This window comes from Squalius cephalus (genome assembly GCF_949319135.1).
Source record: "Squalius cephalus genome assembly, chromosome: 8".
Lineage (NCBI taxonomy): Eukaryota > Metazoa > Chordata > Actinopteri > Cypriniformes > Leuciscidae > Squalius > Squalius cephalus.
In genome coordinates this window covers 35,656,622-35,673,412 of record NC_137129.1, presented here as the reverse complement: position 1 = coordinate 35,673,412, position 16,791 = coordinate 35,656,622, and the positions used below count along the sequence as shown (strand labels likewise).

General features: G+C 36.3%; 1 protein-coding gene across 1 annotated transcript in view; it reads right to left on the bottom strand.

Moving 5' to 3' along the window:
* atp1a3a (ATPase Na+/K+ transporting subunit alpha 3a) overlaps positions 1-16,396 on the bottom strand; it is a 36,403-nt gene extending 20,007 nt beyond the window's left edge. The window contains exons 1-7 of the mRNA XM_079878603.1: positions 16,072-16,396; positions 6,905-7,021; positions 6,238-6,297; positions 3,223-3,426; positions 1,646-1,759; positions 1,093-1,227; positions 847-964 (exon numbers count right to left, since the gene is read on the bottom strand). Coding sequence (XP_079734729.1) covers positions 847-964; positions 1,093-1,227; positions 1,646-1,759; positions 3,223-3,426; positions 6,238-6,297; positions 6,905-7,021; positions 16,072-16,077 — 754 coding nt within the window. The 5' untranslated portion in view covers positions 16,078-16,396. The remainder of the gene's footprint in view (positions 1-846; positions 965-1,092; positions 1,228-1,645; positions 1,760-3,222; positions 3,427-6,237; positions 6,298-6,904; positions 7,022-16,071) is intronic.
* Between the last annotated feature and the right edge of the window lie 395 nt (positions 16,397-16,791).

Here is a 16,791-nt window from a genome sequence, read left to right as displayed (position 1 = left end):
CAAACTGTTGAACGGATGTTGAACAAATAAATCTCTTTAATAAAAAAAACTAAATAACTAAGAAATGAATATGTCTCATATTAGCATTTTTTTTATTTTGTCTTTTTAAATCTCGGACACTAGTAAAAATATCCAGTATGACATTGATTTGATGTCTTGTTTTTTCTCGAGTTCTGTGCAAAATTCTAGAAACCTCAGAATCATGTTGTGTAATCCTCTAATCCACCACATGGTGGCAGGAGAGTGTGACCCTGGAGCTGAGCCTGAACATCATGAGATCACGAAACAGCGCACAGAGCACTGGACATATGCAACATCTCTTGACCTATCAAAACAACAGCATTACACAACTCACTGACACTGACATGCTCATTTCTCAGAGAACTCTATATCTAACTGCTTTAATTAAAGCAGCTAAATTTGTAATATTCATCATCATTCTGATGGTGTAAACCTGAGAAGCAAATGATGAAAATGTCTTTAGCTCCTGCAGTATTATTCATTTATTCAGTGTCTTACTATCAAAACGAAGCCAAAATGGTTATATAGAAAGAGAAATGTGTGGAAAAACAAGAGTGTGTAAGCAACAGCATGGGAAGTTCACGAGTGGCAAGACGGAGAGCAAAAGTGAGAAGTTGTTGTCATGACAACATCTTTCCTCTACGGCTGGTCTTGGCAAAGACGACCAGGAAAAAAAATGAAGAGATGGGAAAAAGAGTGCAATGAAAAAGCAAAAATCGATTGGAGAAGATGAGTTCATAAAGAACAGGAAATGAAATAATAAAGTGAGAGAGACACCATGGGGGAGAAAATGGAGCAGTGAAGCAGCTGCTATGGCAACCGTACCCTCAACACAGTTGGTGGAGAAGAAGGCGATGTTACGGGTTTCCAGAGGGTTATCATGGGTGCAGTCAGGTGACCTGGTCTGGGGCTCTGATTCGCCAGTCAGAGAGGAGTTGTCAACCTAAAGAATTATAATATATATACATGTATATATTTATAACATACTTTTGTTGGCTTGATAATGCCTTGTCTGAAAGTGTTTTGATAGATAGATAGATAGATAGATATCCATCATGTTTATCCAGGTACCTTGCAGCCGTGAGCAGAGGTGATCCTGAGATCCGCAGGAATCCTATCTCCTCCCTTCACCTCCACCAGATCACCAGCCACCACCTCCTCAGCGTTTATCTGAAGCTTCTCACCTTCACGGATCACTAAAGCTTGCTGCGGACCACACACACACACACACACACACACACACACACACACACACACACACACACACACACACACACACACACACACACACACACACACACACACACACACATCAATTTCAACCTCTAATGACTCTAAGGCCAAAGGAGAGATTAGAAGAGCATTAATACAGTCTAGAGGATTCCGAGACTCTGCGGAGGGATATAATAATTAGGATTATGACCAGAGAGGCAAACAGGGGATTATTAAGATTATTGGACTACAGTGTATTGGTTTATTTGAGTATTGCTCCTCGCTCTCTTTTTGAGCCACCCAGACTGTTATTTTCAAGTTGAGAAGCAAAACTAGAAATATGCAATGTGAAGGTTGGCACTTTTGAGTTATAATTTGGATGAAGGCTGTTGGAGGAAGTGATTTTGAGTACCTGGGGGACCATGTTTTTGAAAGACTCCATGATCTTGGAGCTCTTGGCCTCCTGGAAGTAGGAGAAGCAGCCGGTGATGATGACCACAGCAGACAGAACGATCCCCAGATACAACTGCAGAGCAGAGGACAGGTTATCAAACTAGAAACTCTGCAAGAGCTCACTAACCTTGATTTCTCTGATCCACCTTGTGAGTCCCATTTAGGTGACAAACCAAAATGGAAGACATCACGGTCAAAATCCCCAATATATCACACCAGAAATCATGTAATTGAAGCAAACCATGAATAATTATTATATTATGGAAGGCTCTTGTCACAGTGTATTCTGAATTAGCACTGTTCATAGAGGTACGGTAGTGTTGCCTACATTAGGTATTTATATCATGTAACACAAAATAAACGTTTTTTCTTCATGATACAGGGAATAATTTTAGTTTAGTTTTTATTTTGTTATCATAAGATTTGCAGACATCACTGGGTTTTAATTTGAGGTATAAAAACCTGCCGATAACACATACTGAAACATACCGGTAATAAAAAATGTATTCATATAACATAAATTTCCTGTCATTTTCTTAACTTCTAAGTCAAAGTGTATGCTAAATGAATACATGTAATGTAAATGTAGTAATGAAACAAACTACCATTCAAAAGTATGTGGTCAGTAGTTTTTTCAAAATAAATTAATACTTTCATTCAGCAAGGAAGCATTCAACTGATCAAAAGTGACAAAAAAAGTCTATTTAAAAAATCTATTTGAATATGAACTTTCTGTTCAAAGAATCCTTTAAAAAACTATCACAGTCTCCCCAGAAATAATATAATCACAACTGATTTCAACATTGATAATAATAATAATAACTGTTTCTTGAGCAGCAAATCAGCATATCAGAATGATTTCTGAATGATCATGTGACACTGAAGACTGGAGTAATGATGCTGAATTCAGCTTTGCATCACAGGAAAAAAAAAAACTTTTAAAATATATCCAAATAGAAACTGTTATTTAAAATTGTAATAATATATCACAATACTGCTGTGTATACTGTATTTTTGATCAAAGTTCTGACCCCAAACTTTTGAATGTTAGTGTACAGTATATATTTCTTGGAGTGAAAAAAAATTGCCAGAATATATGAATAGTTTTGAAAAGCTGTCAAAGGAGAAATATGCATTTTGGTCATGCTAATGGACCATTCTAACCAGTAAAAACTTAACCTCTTTACAAAGTAAAAGACTTTAAAGAACTAATTTACTGAAATTAAAATAGGTCAGTATCACTTCTCGTTTTTATTCTAAACCCGACCTATTCAAAATGTTTTCTACCGCCCATTTCTCCAAGCCAACTATACTATAAAAAGGGATAGATCACTTTTAATATTGGTGCACTGCCTGGATCTCACAGCATCTTATATGGAATAATTAACAAAAATAACACACTACCCAGATTACAAACAAAAGTCTAGCTACTTAATAGGATAACTGATTATGTCACAAACATGGACTTATCTACTTGCAATAAAATTGTGTTAAATTTCTGCGGTGTTCTAATGAGGCGTGTGTGTGAGTTCTCACGTTGTCTCCCGCAGGCTCGTCCTCCGTGGCGGCCTGGATGGCGTAGGCCAGGAAACAGAGGATGGCTCCGATCCACAGCAGGATGGAGAAGCCTCCGAAGAGCTGTCGGCAGAATTTGACCCACTCCGGGGTGGTGGGGGGTGGGGTGAGAGCGTTGGGACCATCACGAATGAGGTACTCCGCCGCCTTAGCATTAGTCAGACCCTTCAGGGGACAAGAGAGTGTGAGAAGAAATCTGATTCAGGAGTTCACATCAAACACTACTGCTCTGCCACTAGGGGGCGATGGAGGCCGTGTGGCTAAGATTTGTTGAGATCACAGTTCCTGATCTAAAAAAGTAGTGCTTTAGACAAGCTCATCATGGTTTACTTTTAAGATGCTTTGGATGAGGAGAATATGTTTGTATAGTATACGTGTTTTTTCTGGCTTTTCTGGCTCATATGGTATGAGAATATGGAAGTCATACTCGAGAAGGAAAAAAACAGAGGTCAGAGGTCTAAACTGTGCAAATATACACAATTTGGTGCACTTGCTGATCTTTAAATGACCAAAAAAGGTTCAATTCGGTTGGTTGTAATGCAAACAGTATATCAGCCAATTTAAAATTCATATAAATACCACTCTATATCATCCAATAAGAATGATGATATTTAAAAGCTTAGTTTCATGATCAAAGCTCAGTGGTTTTTATAGTGGGGGCACAATGCAATTATGACTGAGAGAAATACATACAAATAAATATTTCTCTGAAGTCTGATGTATCATATTTGATACATTTATATGTTTTTTTTCTCAAAAAAATTATGTCTGGGTAATCAAGTAAACCTAGGTTGCTTCAGTCTAGAAACTGTTCATCTTAAAAATATTTCTAACAATATAAAAGTTATTCTTATGTTTGCTTGATCATGTTGTCAAATGTGATACAGAAGGCTTTATAGGGTTAACAGAAGCTATACAGTATGTTTTGCAGTACATAGTGAAAGTATGACTGCTTTTTTACTGTCACATTCAAATAAAAAAAAAACAATTCTGAGAATAAAGCTGTCTCATTACAAGAATAAATTAAAAATGTGATAATACAGACATAATGTTAGAGGATTAAAGGGAGTAGGGACTAGGGATGGGTATCGAGTTCGATACTTTTAAGGCACCGACCGAATTGCCTCGATACCATCAAGTATCAAAAAACCAGTAAGCCAATAATCATGAAGCATGATTGGCTGTGGCGAGGCATCTAGTTTACGCCGGTTACACCCAAAAACGGGGTCCACACATGAGGCTGTAGTGTGTAAGCATCCCAACCCCCATAGATGGAAAAGATGTGGAAAAAATCACAAGTGTGTCTACATTTCACCAGACTTGATGCCAACAGCACGCGATGCGATATTTGCGATGAGATAATTGCTGCCAAGACCAGTGTTGTGCCGAATTTCGACTCCGAGCAGTCGACTGCTGACTTCTTCGACTGCAAGAAGAGCTGGAGAGCGTCACAAATAAACCGAAACTCGGCGTATAGGCTGCTTGCCTCACAGACATGAGAAATAGGCATATAGAAAGCTTGAAATGTCTACTTTTCAACAACCCAATTTAAAACGAAAACAAATACTCTGATTATGTAATACAAATGAAAGGTGCAATTTTCTCTATAGGCGCACGCGCGTTCACTGTACTGCGGAGATGATGAGTCAGCAAACGTCAACATCATCTTTGCAGCCAACACTGACTCAGAAAACACTAGTTTATTAATAAACACTTAAAAGGTCTCCTTGCTATTTTTTCCCGACACATTCATAATCATTAGGCTACTTTTGCCAGTGCTTTGCGGCAAGCTTTATGCAAGCGCTTGAGCGTGAGCAGTATATTCCGCCCCCCAGTGGTCTATATGTGTCATTGAGTCTGTAAAAAAAAAGTCAACAAACTGAAAAAAGGCAGGTAATATGTAATGTAATCTTGTTAAACCGGATTTCATAAAATTGGTATCGAAAAAAGTATCGTTCAGAAAATGGTATTCGAAATCATGGTATCGGTATCGATATCGATGTTGAACATTTTTGAAAGATACCCAGCCCTATTCGGGACAGTTCACTCGATAACGTTTTAAAACTAAATGGGTTCAAAACAAAAAACAGACTGCATTTACTTACATAGTATGTAACAAACATTTCGAAAAAAAATTGTGCGTTCCATATAAGCAAGAAAGTCATCCCAAAAACCAGGAAACAGACGATGTAATGTTAAGTGAATAAAGTAGAAATATTTAGAGAAAAAAGAAATCACTATAATAATAGGAATAGAGTGCCACAGCAGCCTCATCTATGAGGAAATGGAGGATTTAATTCAATTATACTTGCTTAAGATTCACCAAGAAAGAAATCCTTGGTCTTTTGAGGCATCAGCATCGATTTTGAGGCATTATCTTTAGTATCCGGACACATCAGCAGTTACGAAGGAAATTGAATTCATTCAGGAGAAAGAACAAGACAGACATTCAGGAAATTGCCTCTTTTCTGCAAATCTCAAATAACAAGCAGTGGTCGTCTCCACTTCACTTTGATGTTTTTTTCCTTATGATTCTCATAATATTGCTAATTTAATACTCATAATACTATAACATCGTTCTCATAATTTTAACTTTATTATTACTTTAATCCAGTGGTTCTCAGTGTGGCGCACACAAGTTCCGGTGAGAAGACGTGCAAGAAGCTGAGCTCGCCAGATTTTTTTAAAGGTTTATAAAGAGGGGGAGGGGGAGACCAAAAAAGTTTGAGAACCACTGCTTTAATCTAAAAATGTTACTGTTTAATCTAAAATCTTTATTCTCAAACCTATACCCTTATTCTAGTAAAAAGTCTATTATTAAATTATTCTCAAAACGTTATTATTGTAATACTATTTTTGGATTTTCACATTATATTTGAATGTTTCTCTTCAATGCTATCATATGAAACAGCTGGCTTTTTTCATGATTTATTTTTAGAATGTATGAACTGTTCACTGCTGATGTGAGAAACTCACCTGTACAATGTCAGTGCTGAACTTCCGGCAAACTTCTTCAATTGACATCTTATGCTCTGTCTGAGGAGTCACAAAAAAAGAGAGTCTAAAACTGCACAAAGAAAGGATGAATTGCTTTATAGAGTGCAACTGAACACACAGTTTAAATCACAACCTTGCTACATTTGTTTCAAGGCAAAGTATTCTTTGAAAATCAATACAATATGGTGTACTTAACTTTCTGTATGAGGCAGGCCCGGTTCTAAGGGGGTGCTAGAGGTTGCTAAGCACCCTCAGTTGATAGTAATAATATATTGGCGGAATAGATTTGGCAAACGCTCCAGTGCACGTTGGTGTTTACGCTCTGGAGAACGTCAAATATCTATTTACAATGTGTTTTTGCAGCAGTCTGCAATGTAGCCAATCACAGATGTAGTTGTTGATCTCTTGAACACAAAGGCCAATCAGAGGTGTTTAAGTTCAGAATCCACTCACTGCTCAAAACGCCAGAGTTTTTATTCAGTGCTGAGTTATGCAGGTTTGCAAAACCTTTCACTAACTAAAACGGTGTATTTATGAATTAAGAGGTTTGTTGTGAGTAAATATGTTTGAATTTTGTGCAAAATATTCATATACAGTACATACAAGAATATGATTTTTTTTTTTTTTATATGTGGATGTGTCTTACCAGTGGCACTTCTTTCTTCAGGTCATCCATGTCTTTCCCTCCCTTTCCCTTCTTGGGGGACTCCTTCTCATCTTTGTCCTGCGTGGTCGCCACGCGGTAGCTGTCCGACCGTCCATACTGCAGGGAAAACATTTTCTGTTTAGATCAGCTACATAATTACACCTCGAATAAAGCCAGCTTACACTGAAAGTCAAAGCAATAAGTATCCTTTTTATTTCTACCACATAAGCCAGGCTGTACGAATATGCATAATATAAAACGGTAACTGCAAACTGAGAATATTACGCAAACCTGCAAGAATTAAATTAGCTAAATTGCACAAATATACTTTATGTATTTAATCTCAATTTATTGATCAATGTCTTTGCTGCTGACCTTCGATGATCCAATTCAACCATATTAAGCAAAAATTACTTTAGATAAGTTTATTCTTCTGCAATCCAGAATGGCAGCACAGCTGAAAGGTTTGTTTGAGCTGCGCCCCCTACTGTACAGGCATGACTTTGCATTTCCTTCAGCCTGAGGCTTTTTCATATAATTTTTGGTGTGAAAAGTTTGGTAGCTTGTTTCCACCACAGAATAAAAATAAAAAAGGTCATTTTTTATCTCGCAATTCCAACTTTTTTCTCAGAATTGCGTGATATAAATTCGCAATTGCGAGTTATAATGTCAGATTTGCGAGATATAAACTCACAATTCTGAGAAATAAAGTTAGAATTTTGAGTTTATATTTTTATACCTTTTTTAAGCCCCATATAGTAGACTTTTCCACAGATTTAAAGTGACCATTAAATCAAAACTGACAATTCTTATTTTTTATGGAATATTGCGGTATTATTTATTTGCGATCTTCTCTTCTCTGATGACGTGTTTAAGGAATTCCATATCAAGTGAAATCGAAAAACAAACTGGTGTGACATAACTTCTAACAAAATAAGGCCAAAACGAAGTTCATGTGGAGTTCAACTCCGGCTGGTTAACCCAATCAAACTACCATTGATCTGAGACAATGACATAATAAGTAGGTGTGACTCTGAGGCTCCGCCTTTTTTTGACATGGAAATCTTCTCCGGTCTAATGCAACAAAAAACACACAGGAGAAATTGAAGTTGTAATTCTAATTGAAAGAGACACTGATGCTGTTTTCCATGTTTAATACTCTAAAGCTGTAAAACTTGTATAAAGTGGTATATAAATAAACATAACGTGACTTGACAAATCGTCATGATAAGATGCTTTCTTAACTGCTGTTTTCTCATCACTGTCATTCTTGTTGAGTGTTTATTTGGTTATTGTGCAGCAAATTTTGACATATTCATCTAAGATTCATCTCAGCAGTGTGGGCAGCATCAGGATGTTCGCTAACAGGATACCACTGTCATGCATTTCAAACTTTTTACCCCTAAGCGAAGAACGAAAAATAACTTCGCCGTGAGTATATCGGGCCCTTTACTGACTCGAGGGCGGAACAACCTGTCACTCACACGAGATCGACCAATAGCAAAACACAACCATCCAATCGATTTCTGATGGATAAAAAATCAAGTCCCCCACTACATTTTTTCCTTATTCGGGAAGCCATTTCTCTCGGATATACATCATAATAGGGAAGAAAAGACTATCACAACTTCGTTCCTTGCCAAATTTGCAAGCACTGCGAGAGACGCATGGTCCAGGAACTGAGGAACTGACTCTCTCCATGACTAAAGAGGAGAGGGGGAATGCCAACCAGATAATGCTTCATCCACAATCCTGATTATCTTTGAAACCGCGAAGCTTAACCAGGAACCCCGGGATATGGGATGGTATGAGCGATGGGGCCGTTGAGGGTGGTCTAGTGCGCTTAAATCCACATTAGGGCTTTTCATTGATGTGGCATCCCCTGATTTGTCATGTGTGCTTCTGTGACCTATTTTAGCTTACATGCACAACCAGACGGCATTATGGTTAAATCCACCATTACAGCACACCAGCTTGCTTAGATGTTAAAACGCAACGCATAAAATTTATCCATAAATGTTTCTGATGTAAAGGTTGAATGATAATATTATTTTATAAAATTAGTAAATATTAAAAGAAAAAAATTACTTAAATGTTTAGATTTGAATACATTGAACTTTATTACAAGTAATAGAAATAGTAATCATTAACTTTTACTATTAATAAAATTTAAACATTAAATAGTCAAATATTTTGTCTTTTATTTATTTACAGCTTTTATTTGTCATTCGTTTATTATAAGGTTAAACTACACAGAAAAAAATGCTATAGAAAGTTATCATTCTAAAAACAGACTAAATGTATTAAAATGAATTGTTTATTATAAGGCTTGACTTCAATTAAACTGAAACTATTAAATAAAAAATAAAAAAATGAAAAAGATACTAAAGTAATCAATTTTCTTGATTGTAATTTATATTTTCTTAGTATATATACTGTAATATATCAGATTACAAATACTAAATGATGATAAAAAATATATAATTTATTAGCTTCTATTATTCGTCATTTTAAAACAAATGATGTTTCATCATATATTCAGAAACTATATTATAGTATTAATAAAAACAGAAAGGATACAACCCATACAATCCATAAAAAGATGATAAAACAACTCTTTAACCCCTTGTTTCTAATGAAATACAGTATGTTCAACACTATATGTTCAACAGACTTGCTTAAAAAAGGATAAGGATAAAAAATAAACCCAAAACACTACAAATTGCAAAAAGGCCAAAATTGTAGCATCCCTGTGGCAGTGTGTTGAAACGGTTTGACCATCTGTCAAGGATTCCCTCTTTATATCCTCTGGGTGAGATGGCAATGCAGGATTAAGACTGTTTACTACAGTCTGGATTAACCTACTGAACAACCGTAATCCTGCTCCCTCCTTTTCTCCTATTTATACATTCAATCACTCATATTCTTTGAGATACATTATATAATGTCTGTTTGTATATATATATATATATATTCTCTTAACGCCTCCACTGACTTAGTTTACAGAGTTTGCTGTCTAATGTAGTCTAACCAACTTGATAGCATGGCCTTACTTGGGTACACTGTGTTCTCACTATATTCATTCATGGCAACATCCTCCATTTGACTGTTTGCAGTTCTCTCTTCATCGCTCATGCACGCCTGCACACATGCATTCACAGTTACTTACTCAGTCACGACCCTGAGATCAGATGTGTGACACGTGCACATTCATGTCAAAGCCCATTGGCCGCTGTGCCATAGGATGTGTGATCGCCAAAGGTTCCGGAGAACTGCAGCTGCTCCACTTTAAGTAAATCCATAGGGTCTCGTCTCAGAACTGATTAAGATTACGTTCTCTGAGACTAACGACTTAAACGTAAGAGGTGCCTGGATGAGGACATGAAGTCTGAGACAATCATGTTAATATTAAAGAAATTGTTCACTCAGAACTGAAAATTCTGTCATCATTTATTCACCCACATGTTGTCCAAACTTGTATGTTTTCTTTATTCAGTAGACTACACTGTAAAGAAATGATTTTTTGAAGATAACTGGTGTACGTTTTAAAAGAAAATCCTACTTCAAAATTTTACGTTTAATTCAATGTGTTATTTTGCCATTTCTTTGCAATTATTTGTGAAATTTGCAAAAAAATTCTGAGTGAAATTTTTTTTCCAAGTAAATCCTACGGCTATTTTTTTCAGTGTGCAAAAAGAAGATACATACAAATAAAGTTAATGATCTTTAAGTCTAAAAATGATCCAAAAACAACATAAAAATTGTCTGTAAAGGCATGTTCACACCAAGGACGATAACTATAACAATAAAGATATAGTTTAAAAAAATCTTTCTAAATATAAAAGAATAGAGGAGTCCACACCACAACTATAACGATAACGGCACAGAGAAATGATATTGTTGGAAACACTTTTAGAATAATTTTTTTCCAGATGATGAACGATAAAACATTGACAGCCAATCAGAATTAATCCTGCTTTAAGAGCTTTCAGAGCATTTAAAGCGGCAGGCGACAAATCTGCAAGGCGCTTAGAATAAACAAAATGATATTGTCTGCTCATGTGGATGCTAATATAGTGATCGTAATAGTTACCAATCGTAACCAAATATTTGGTATCATTGATACATGGCTTCTAAAGACTTGCATGGTTCGTATGGACCACCTTTATGATGCGTTTTGTCATTTTTGGAGTTTGACAGCCATTGGTCCACATTGAAATCCATTTCAAAGGGATTCTCTCTCTATCTAATTCCAAGGCTTCATCTAATGGCCTTGAGGACATGGAAACACACAGTGTACTGTACATGCAGTAGTGAATTAACAACGTGCATTGACACCCTCCATAAACCTTTTAAAGAAACCTTGCTTCTTGATAACTACATATAAGACATCAATGAAACAAACCACATAAAACGTTGAGGCTAAATAACTAAACGTTAGAGCTGTCTATCATGCAGCAGTAGTAACAGAGTGATGGGTGTTTAATTCAAATGTGAAGATATGTAGATATCTCAGCAGTGCACGGAGTCATGTCCAGAAATTAAGCATATTGTACATGCATACATAGACAAAATTAGTCTGTTAGTGTGCAATGGATTTCTAAAGTGAGGGTGTGAATTAAAATGCCTCTATTCTGTTTGTGAAATATCACTTTAGTAAGAACGTGTTTGATAACAAATAATACACTGTAAAAAAAAAAAATATGATCAATACATTATGACAACATGTTTTTTTCATAAATTATACAAGATTTTTTTTATGTCAGTTTAATGTGATTTAAGTTGAAATGACTTAAACATTCAAGTTGATTGTACTTAAAAATGTAAGGCAGCAACTTTTTTTCTTACAGTGTAAGTGTTGAAAATACTAATGTATAACTTGTCCTAATCATAACCGCAAAAATTGAGAATTGACCTGTTTTCATGAACATTATGATTTTTGAATTGTGAATTTATTTTTTCAGAATAAAATAATTATTCTAAATCAATTTTTATAAATCAATAATACAGACAATATGCTCATTTGAATAAAAATCATTGCATATAGTAATTTTTTTCTGTAAAAATGACAGTAATGGGAATTTATGAAAATCGTTGATAACAATAATAAATGTGGTGAAACTAATCACAAAGCAATAAATTATCCTAAAATAGGCTTTATTTTCTTCATGCAAACTATATTTTGATTTTATTTACATGATTTCTATATGCTATTAAAAAGTAAAAAAATCTCATTTGAATATAGTGTGAAATTCTTTAAATAAACCTTGATTTAAACTTAAAGCGGGAAAAACATCACATGTGTGTTGTGGCTAAAAATGGCATAATCCTTGTGTCTACTAAACTTTTTAAGTAATTAGAATTTAAATTCTGTATAATAATACACAATCAGTTTTAGAGCACCTCAGACTGTTTGTTGATGCAATCATGGGTGGTCATTGTGATTATCTAAATATACAGGAAAGCAACCTTGACTTGGAACAAACTGATTAAAACCTGCTATTGACGTTTGAGGGCCAATCAAATGAGCTTGCTGGCTGACCTTGAAGGCCCCACAGGATATGACATCATGTTGGCGTCTGGCAAATTGACTGATAGCGTGTCTGCTAGCTTTGCTTCATATGACCCCAGGCTTTGACACAAAATAAGGCTTGATCGCATGCTTTAGTGGAAAAGCGCACACATACATATCCAAAATCACTCAACGAGAACGAGCTATTGAACGGCGTCCATTACACAACCATCCATTATAAGACATTTCACCACCAGTCTCTTTCTCATTCACGCAGCATACACAATTATCAATCACACACCATGTAAATCACTATGAAGTTAAACAAACAGATATTTAAACATCATTGTCACCACCTTTACCTCAAAGATAAATTGATATATTATCAAAACAAAATGGTGGCAAACTAAAACCAAAAGAAACTGTTTAAGCTCAAACATAAGTTCAAATGTAGATGCTCCAACTCAGTTTATAAAACTGATTTCACACTTGCAGACGACTTTCTTGCTATTCTAAACAACCTAATCACCTGCAGTGCCCTTGAAGCCTTCAGACAGACTTGCGTCTTTGGATGCATGTCTCAAGGGCATCGCAGAGTCCCCCTCCAAGAAACATTCACGGCATACTAATTGCCGACAACCCCAAGCACCTGAGCCTCCTACAACTACTTCAGTGCGGTTCTCAAGGTGACACCAGGTAACCGCCTGCCCCATCGCTCACCTTTGCTGCTCTGCACACCTGTATCAGCCCATCCCTGGTACCATTTCAAAGCTCAAAACCTGCTAAATGGAATATTATCATACAGCTTACAATGCATATGCTGCCTACTTTTTCTCTCTGTAAAAAAAGATGCTGCCTTAAATTTTTAAGTATCAATTTGGATGTTTAAGTCATTTCAACTTAAATTACATTACACTGAAATTACATAAATTAGTTTAATCTTGTTTAACTTGTAAAAAAAGTTGAGAATGGTTTAACTTATTTTGATGAGTTAAAGCAATGTAAAAACATGTTGTCATAACTCATTGATCATGTAATCTTTTACAGTGTACCACGTGAAACAGAACCCATAATGCAACTGTTACATTGCATGATTAATTCAGGGAGTAATCTTAAACTTAATTTAAGATGACTGAATTCATCCAGTTATCATCTCTGAAATAAAAGGAGTTTATATTTTAAATGTGAAAAAAAATGCATGAAATTGTGTTAACTCTCAAATAATGTTTCAAGATACACTCTTAAAATAAAGGTTCTTTAGATGGTTCCATTAAGAACCTTAAACATCCATGGAGCCTTTCCATTCCACAACATATTCTTTACAGTAAAAAAGGTTCTTTAGATTATTTAACATGTTCTTCACACTTAAGGAAAAAAATAATAATTTAAGAACGGTTTACTGAAAGTTCTTTGGGAAACCAAAAATTGATCTTTAATGGTATCACTGCATAAAACCCCCTTTTGGTTGATAGTACTTCCTGTTTAGGAAAGCACTGCATTGTGGGATACTATGTCTTGCACAGTGGTGCTATGTCAGAAATCACAAAATGTTTCACTCATTCACTATTCCGTTTACAGTGAATGTCATTTTTACAGAAATTAGTGAATAATAATAGGCCAACCGTGTACTGAAATACAGTATGTTTGTAAGTCAGTGACAGTAAATCAATGCAATAAATCTTCATTCTGTTTGCCTCATATTTTTGTTCACAATGATTGGAAATAGGCTATACACAACTGAAAGTATTCAAATGTGCATTAATATAAGATGTGTACAGGTATTCTATGCATGCAAAAATTAATACTGTACACACATTATACTGTACACTGTAGAAACTGTAACAGGCTACAGATATGCAATTCCGAACACCCTGCAAGAAACGTTCACCTCACACAAATTGCCAACATCCCCAAGCACCTGAGCCTCCAACAAATGAGTCACTACCTCTCTCAAGGTGACACCAGGTAACAAGCTCCAGTAACCCCATCATTCACTTTCCATGCTCACTATATTCTCCATCATCCCCACCACCCTCTCGAGCTCCAGCCCTTCATTTCACCCAAGCGTATTTTGCCAATCACGCATCCTCTACACATTGATTGGCTCAAGACCAATCAATCACCGGCGACTGTGAATATGACCCGCCCTCTCGTCATCGCAGCCCTCGTGGCGCTACACGGACCAATCGCTGTGCGTGTTCGGGAATTTCCACTCTCATTGATCAGCCTCCACTTTGACGCAGTCACCAATCGTCGAGGCCGGTTATCCCTCCGGGCATCACGACCAATATCAGCATGAAAAAACGACATAGAAACCGAGATACAAAACATTCCGTGCCCATGAAAAGGTATCATTTTAAGGAGATACATTCTTCCATTAGGCTACACAGCATCTCCATTTAATGTATCACTGATTTGTTTCTCTTATTAAGAATTCCCAGTTCTGCTTATTGCTGCAAGGTCACAAAAATAACAAGCTAGTTCGATTTATTCGCGTTTCTATCTTGAATCATCAGACAACCATTTTGATGCAGCTTGTCTGCGCGTCTTCTGGCCAATATATATAGATAGCCTACTGTCATAATTGTGATACACAAGTTTTTTGTTGCATAGTCGGCTGTGAGACTATTGAAATGGGTCAGTCCAGATGCAGTCATCCCAAATCCATACGCTACGCTACGCTCCCCCCACCCATCTGTGGTTAACGCCTTTTATTTAGGAGACTTTCTCCCAGAATTTCTCCTCAGACGATTACAGACAGAACAGAATTGTCACCTGGATAATTTAAGATGTCGCTTTCCTAGCTAGTAAACTTTGTTATCGTCATTGAAAGGAAATCGTATCAATGTATGCTAAAAATCGGTGGATTTCAAAAAGGTAGCTAGGCTACAATATTATCTGAGTTCACAAATGAGGACTAAAACAATGTATCTATCAATGGCAATGTAAGCTTTTGGTGTCATTTTAAAAATCTAATCCCAATAAAAAAAAAATCGTAATCCCAAATCGCTAGGCACAAATAGTCATTACTACGGTCGTCAACGGTAGGCTATTCCTGACGCGCGGTCACGTTTGACTGAGCGAACAGAGGCGCAAACAGAAACCTTAGAATCATAGGCTACTGTATTACTGAATGTGTGTTATTATGATATCTTACCATCATGTAGGCTATTTGAAACACATTAGTTATCACAGTTCATTTTGATATTTGATGTCATTTTTTTTGCGTTACCTCAGTAGGCTATTTCCAATTTTTAACGATCTATGCAAAACGCCTTGAACATTAATTATGTATATGACATGTGAATTTAAATTCACCAAGATATGCTTCATTTGTTCCCTTTTACTTGCCTACATCATGGCGCATCTGACTTGGTGCAAAAATGAAGCATCCGACTTGACGCAAATGCCAAAACGATCGTGCAGCGTTATTTCACAATTTCCCTGCAGCCTCACATGTTAGCCTAACTGATTAATGTTTGCTTATCATTTACAGTATTGTCATTAATAGCCTAAGCAATACGTTAATTGAGAAATACATGCACCTGTTAAATGCAACGATTTGACATAGGCTAAATTACATTCAAATATCATAACCCCGAAATATTCTGAGGGTGTCATACAGAATGTGCAAGCATTTAAAATAGATTCTTACCCCCATTTTGGAGCCGTCAGTCGCGGTCTCTTCAGTCTATCAACTGTGCTTGGGTTCAGGCAAGCGGGAGAGAAGAAAAAAATGAAGCTCTTGAACGGATAACAACGGGCAGCGTTTGAACGACCCTCTGTCTATTAATTAAATCTATATATACACAAGGTTACCATGCATAATAATGAATTAGAGTGGCTCTATATGAATAAAAAACGTAAAGAATGGGCCAAGCTGCATTGGTTTTAATAGCACATGTGGCTACCTTTGATATAATGATAGAATAGCATATGTAGCGCAGAGGACTATGAAGCTTCTCTGGCAGAATAATGCCAGTGAGATGAAGAGCCGACGCGCTATCTGCCTCTCTGTGTCCTTCCGCCGCTACTGCTCCATGCACACTTCTTATCCCTCCGCGTGTGACAGTAGCTCCGTAAACGCATAATGTAATGTAATGTTATGATTCCAGAAGAATCCGGTTAAATTAAGAGAATATTATAAGTATACAGCTCAACTGAAAAAATATGAATGGATAATTATGCTGAATAATGGTCAAACCACTGGACAGGCTATAATAGACCATTGTACTATTCAAAGATTTTCTGAGCATGTAGCCTACCATGGTATTCTTTGAAACACCTTGGAGGGCAAATACCATGGTTGAAGAATATGGTAATTATTCAGGTATATCAAAGCACCAGGCCAGGAAACTTTTTTCTTAATGGTCAA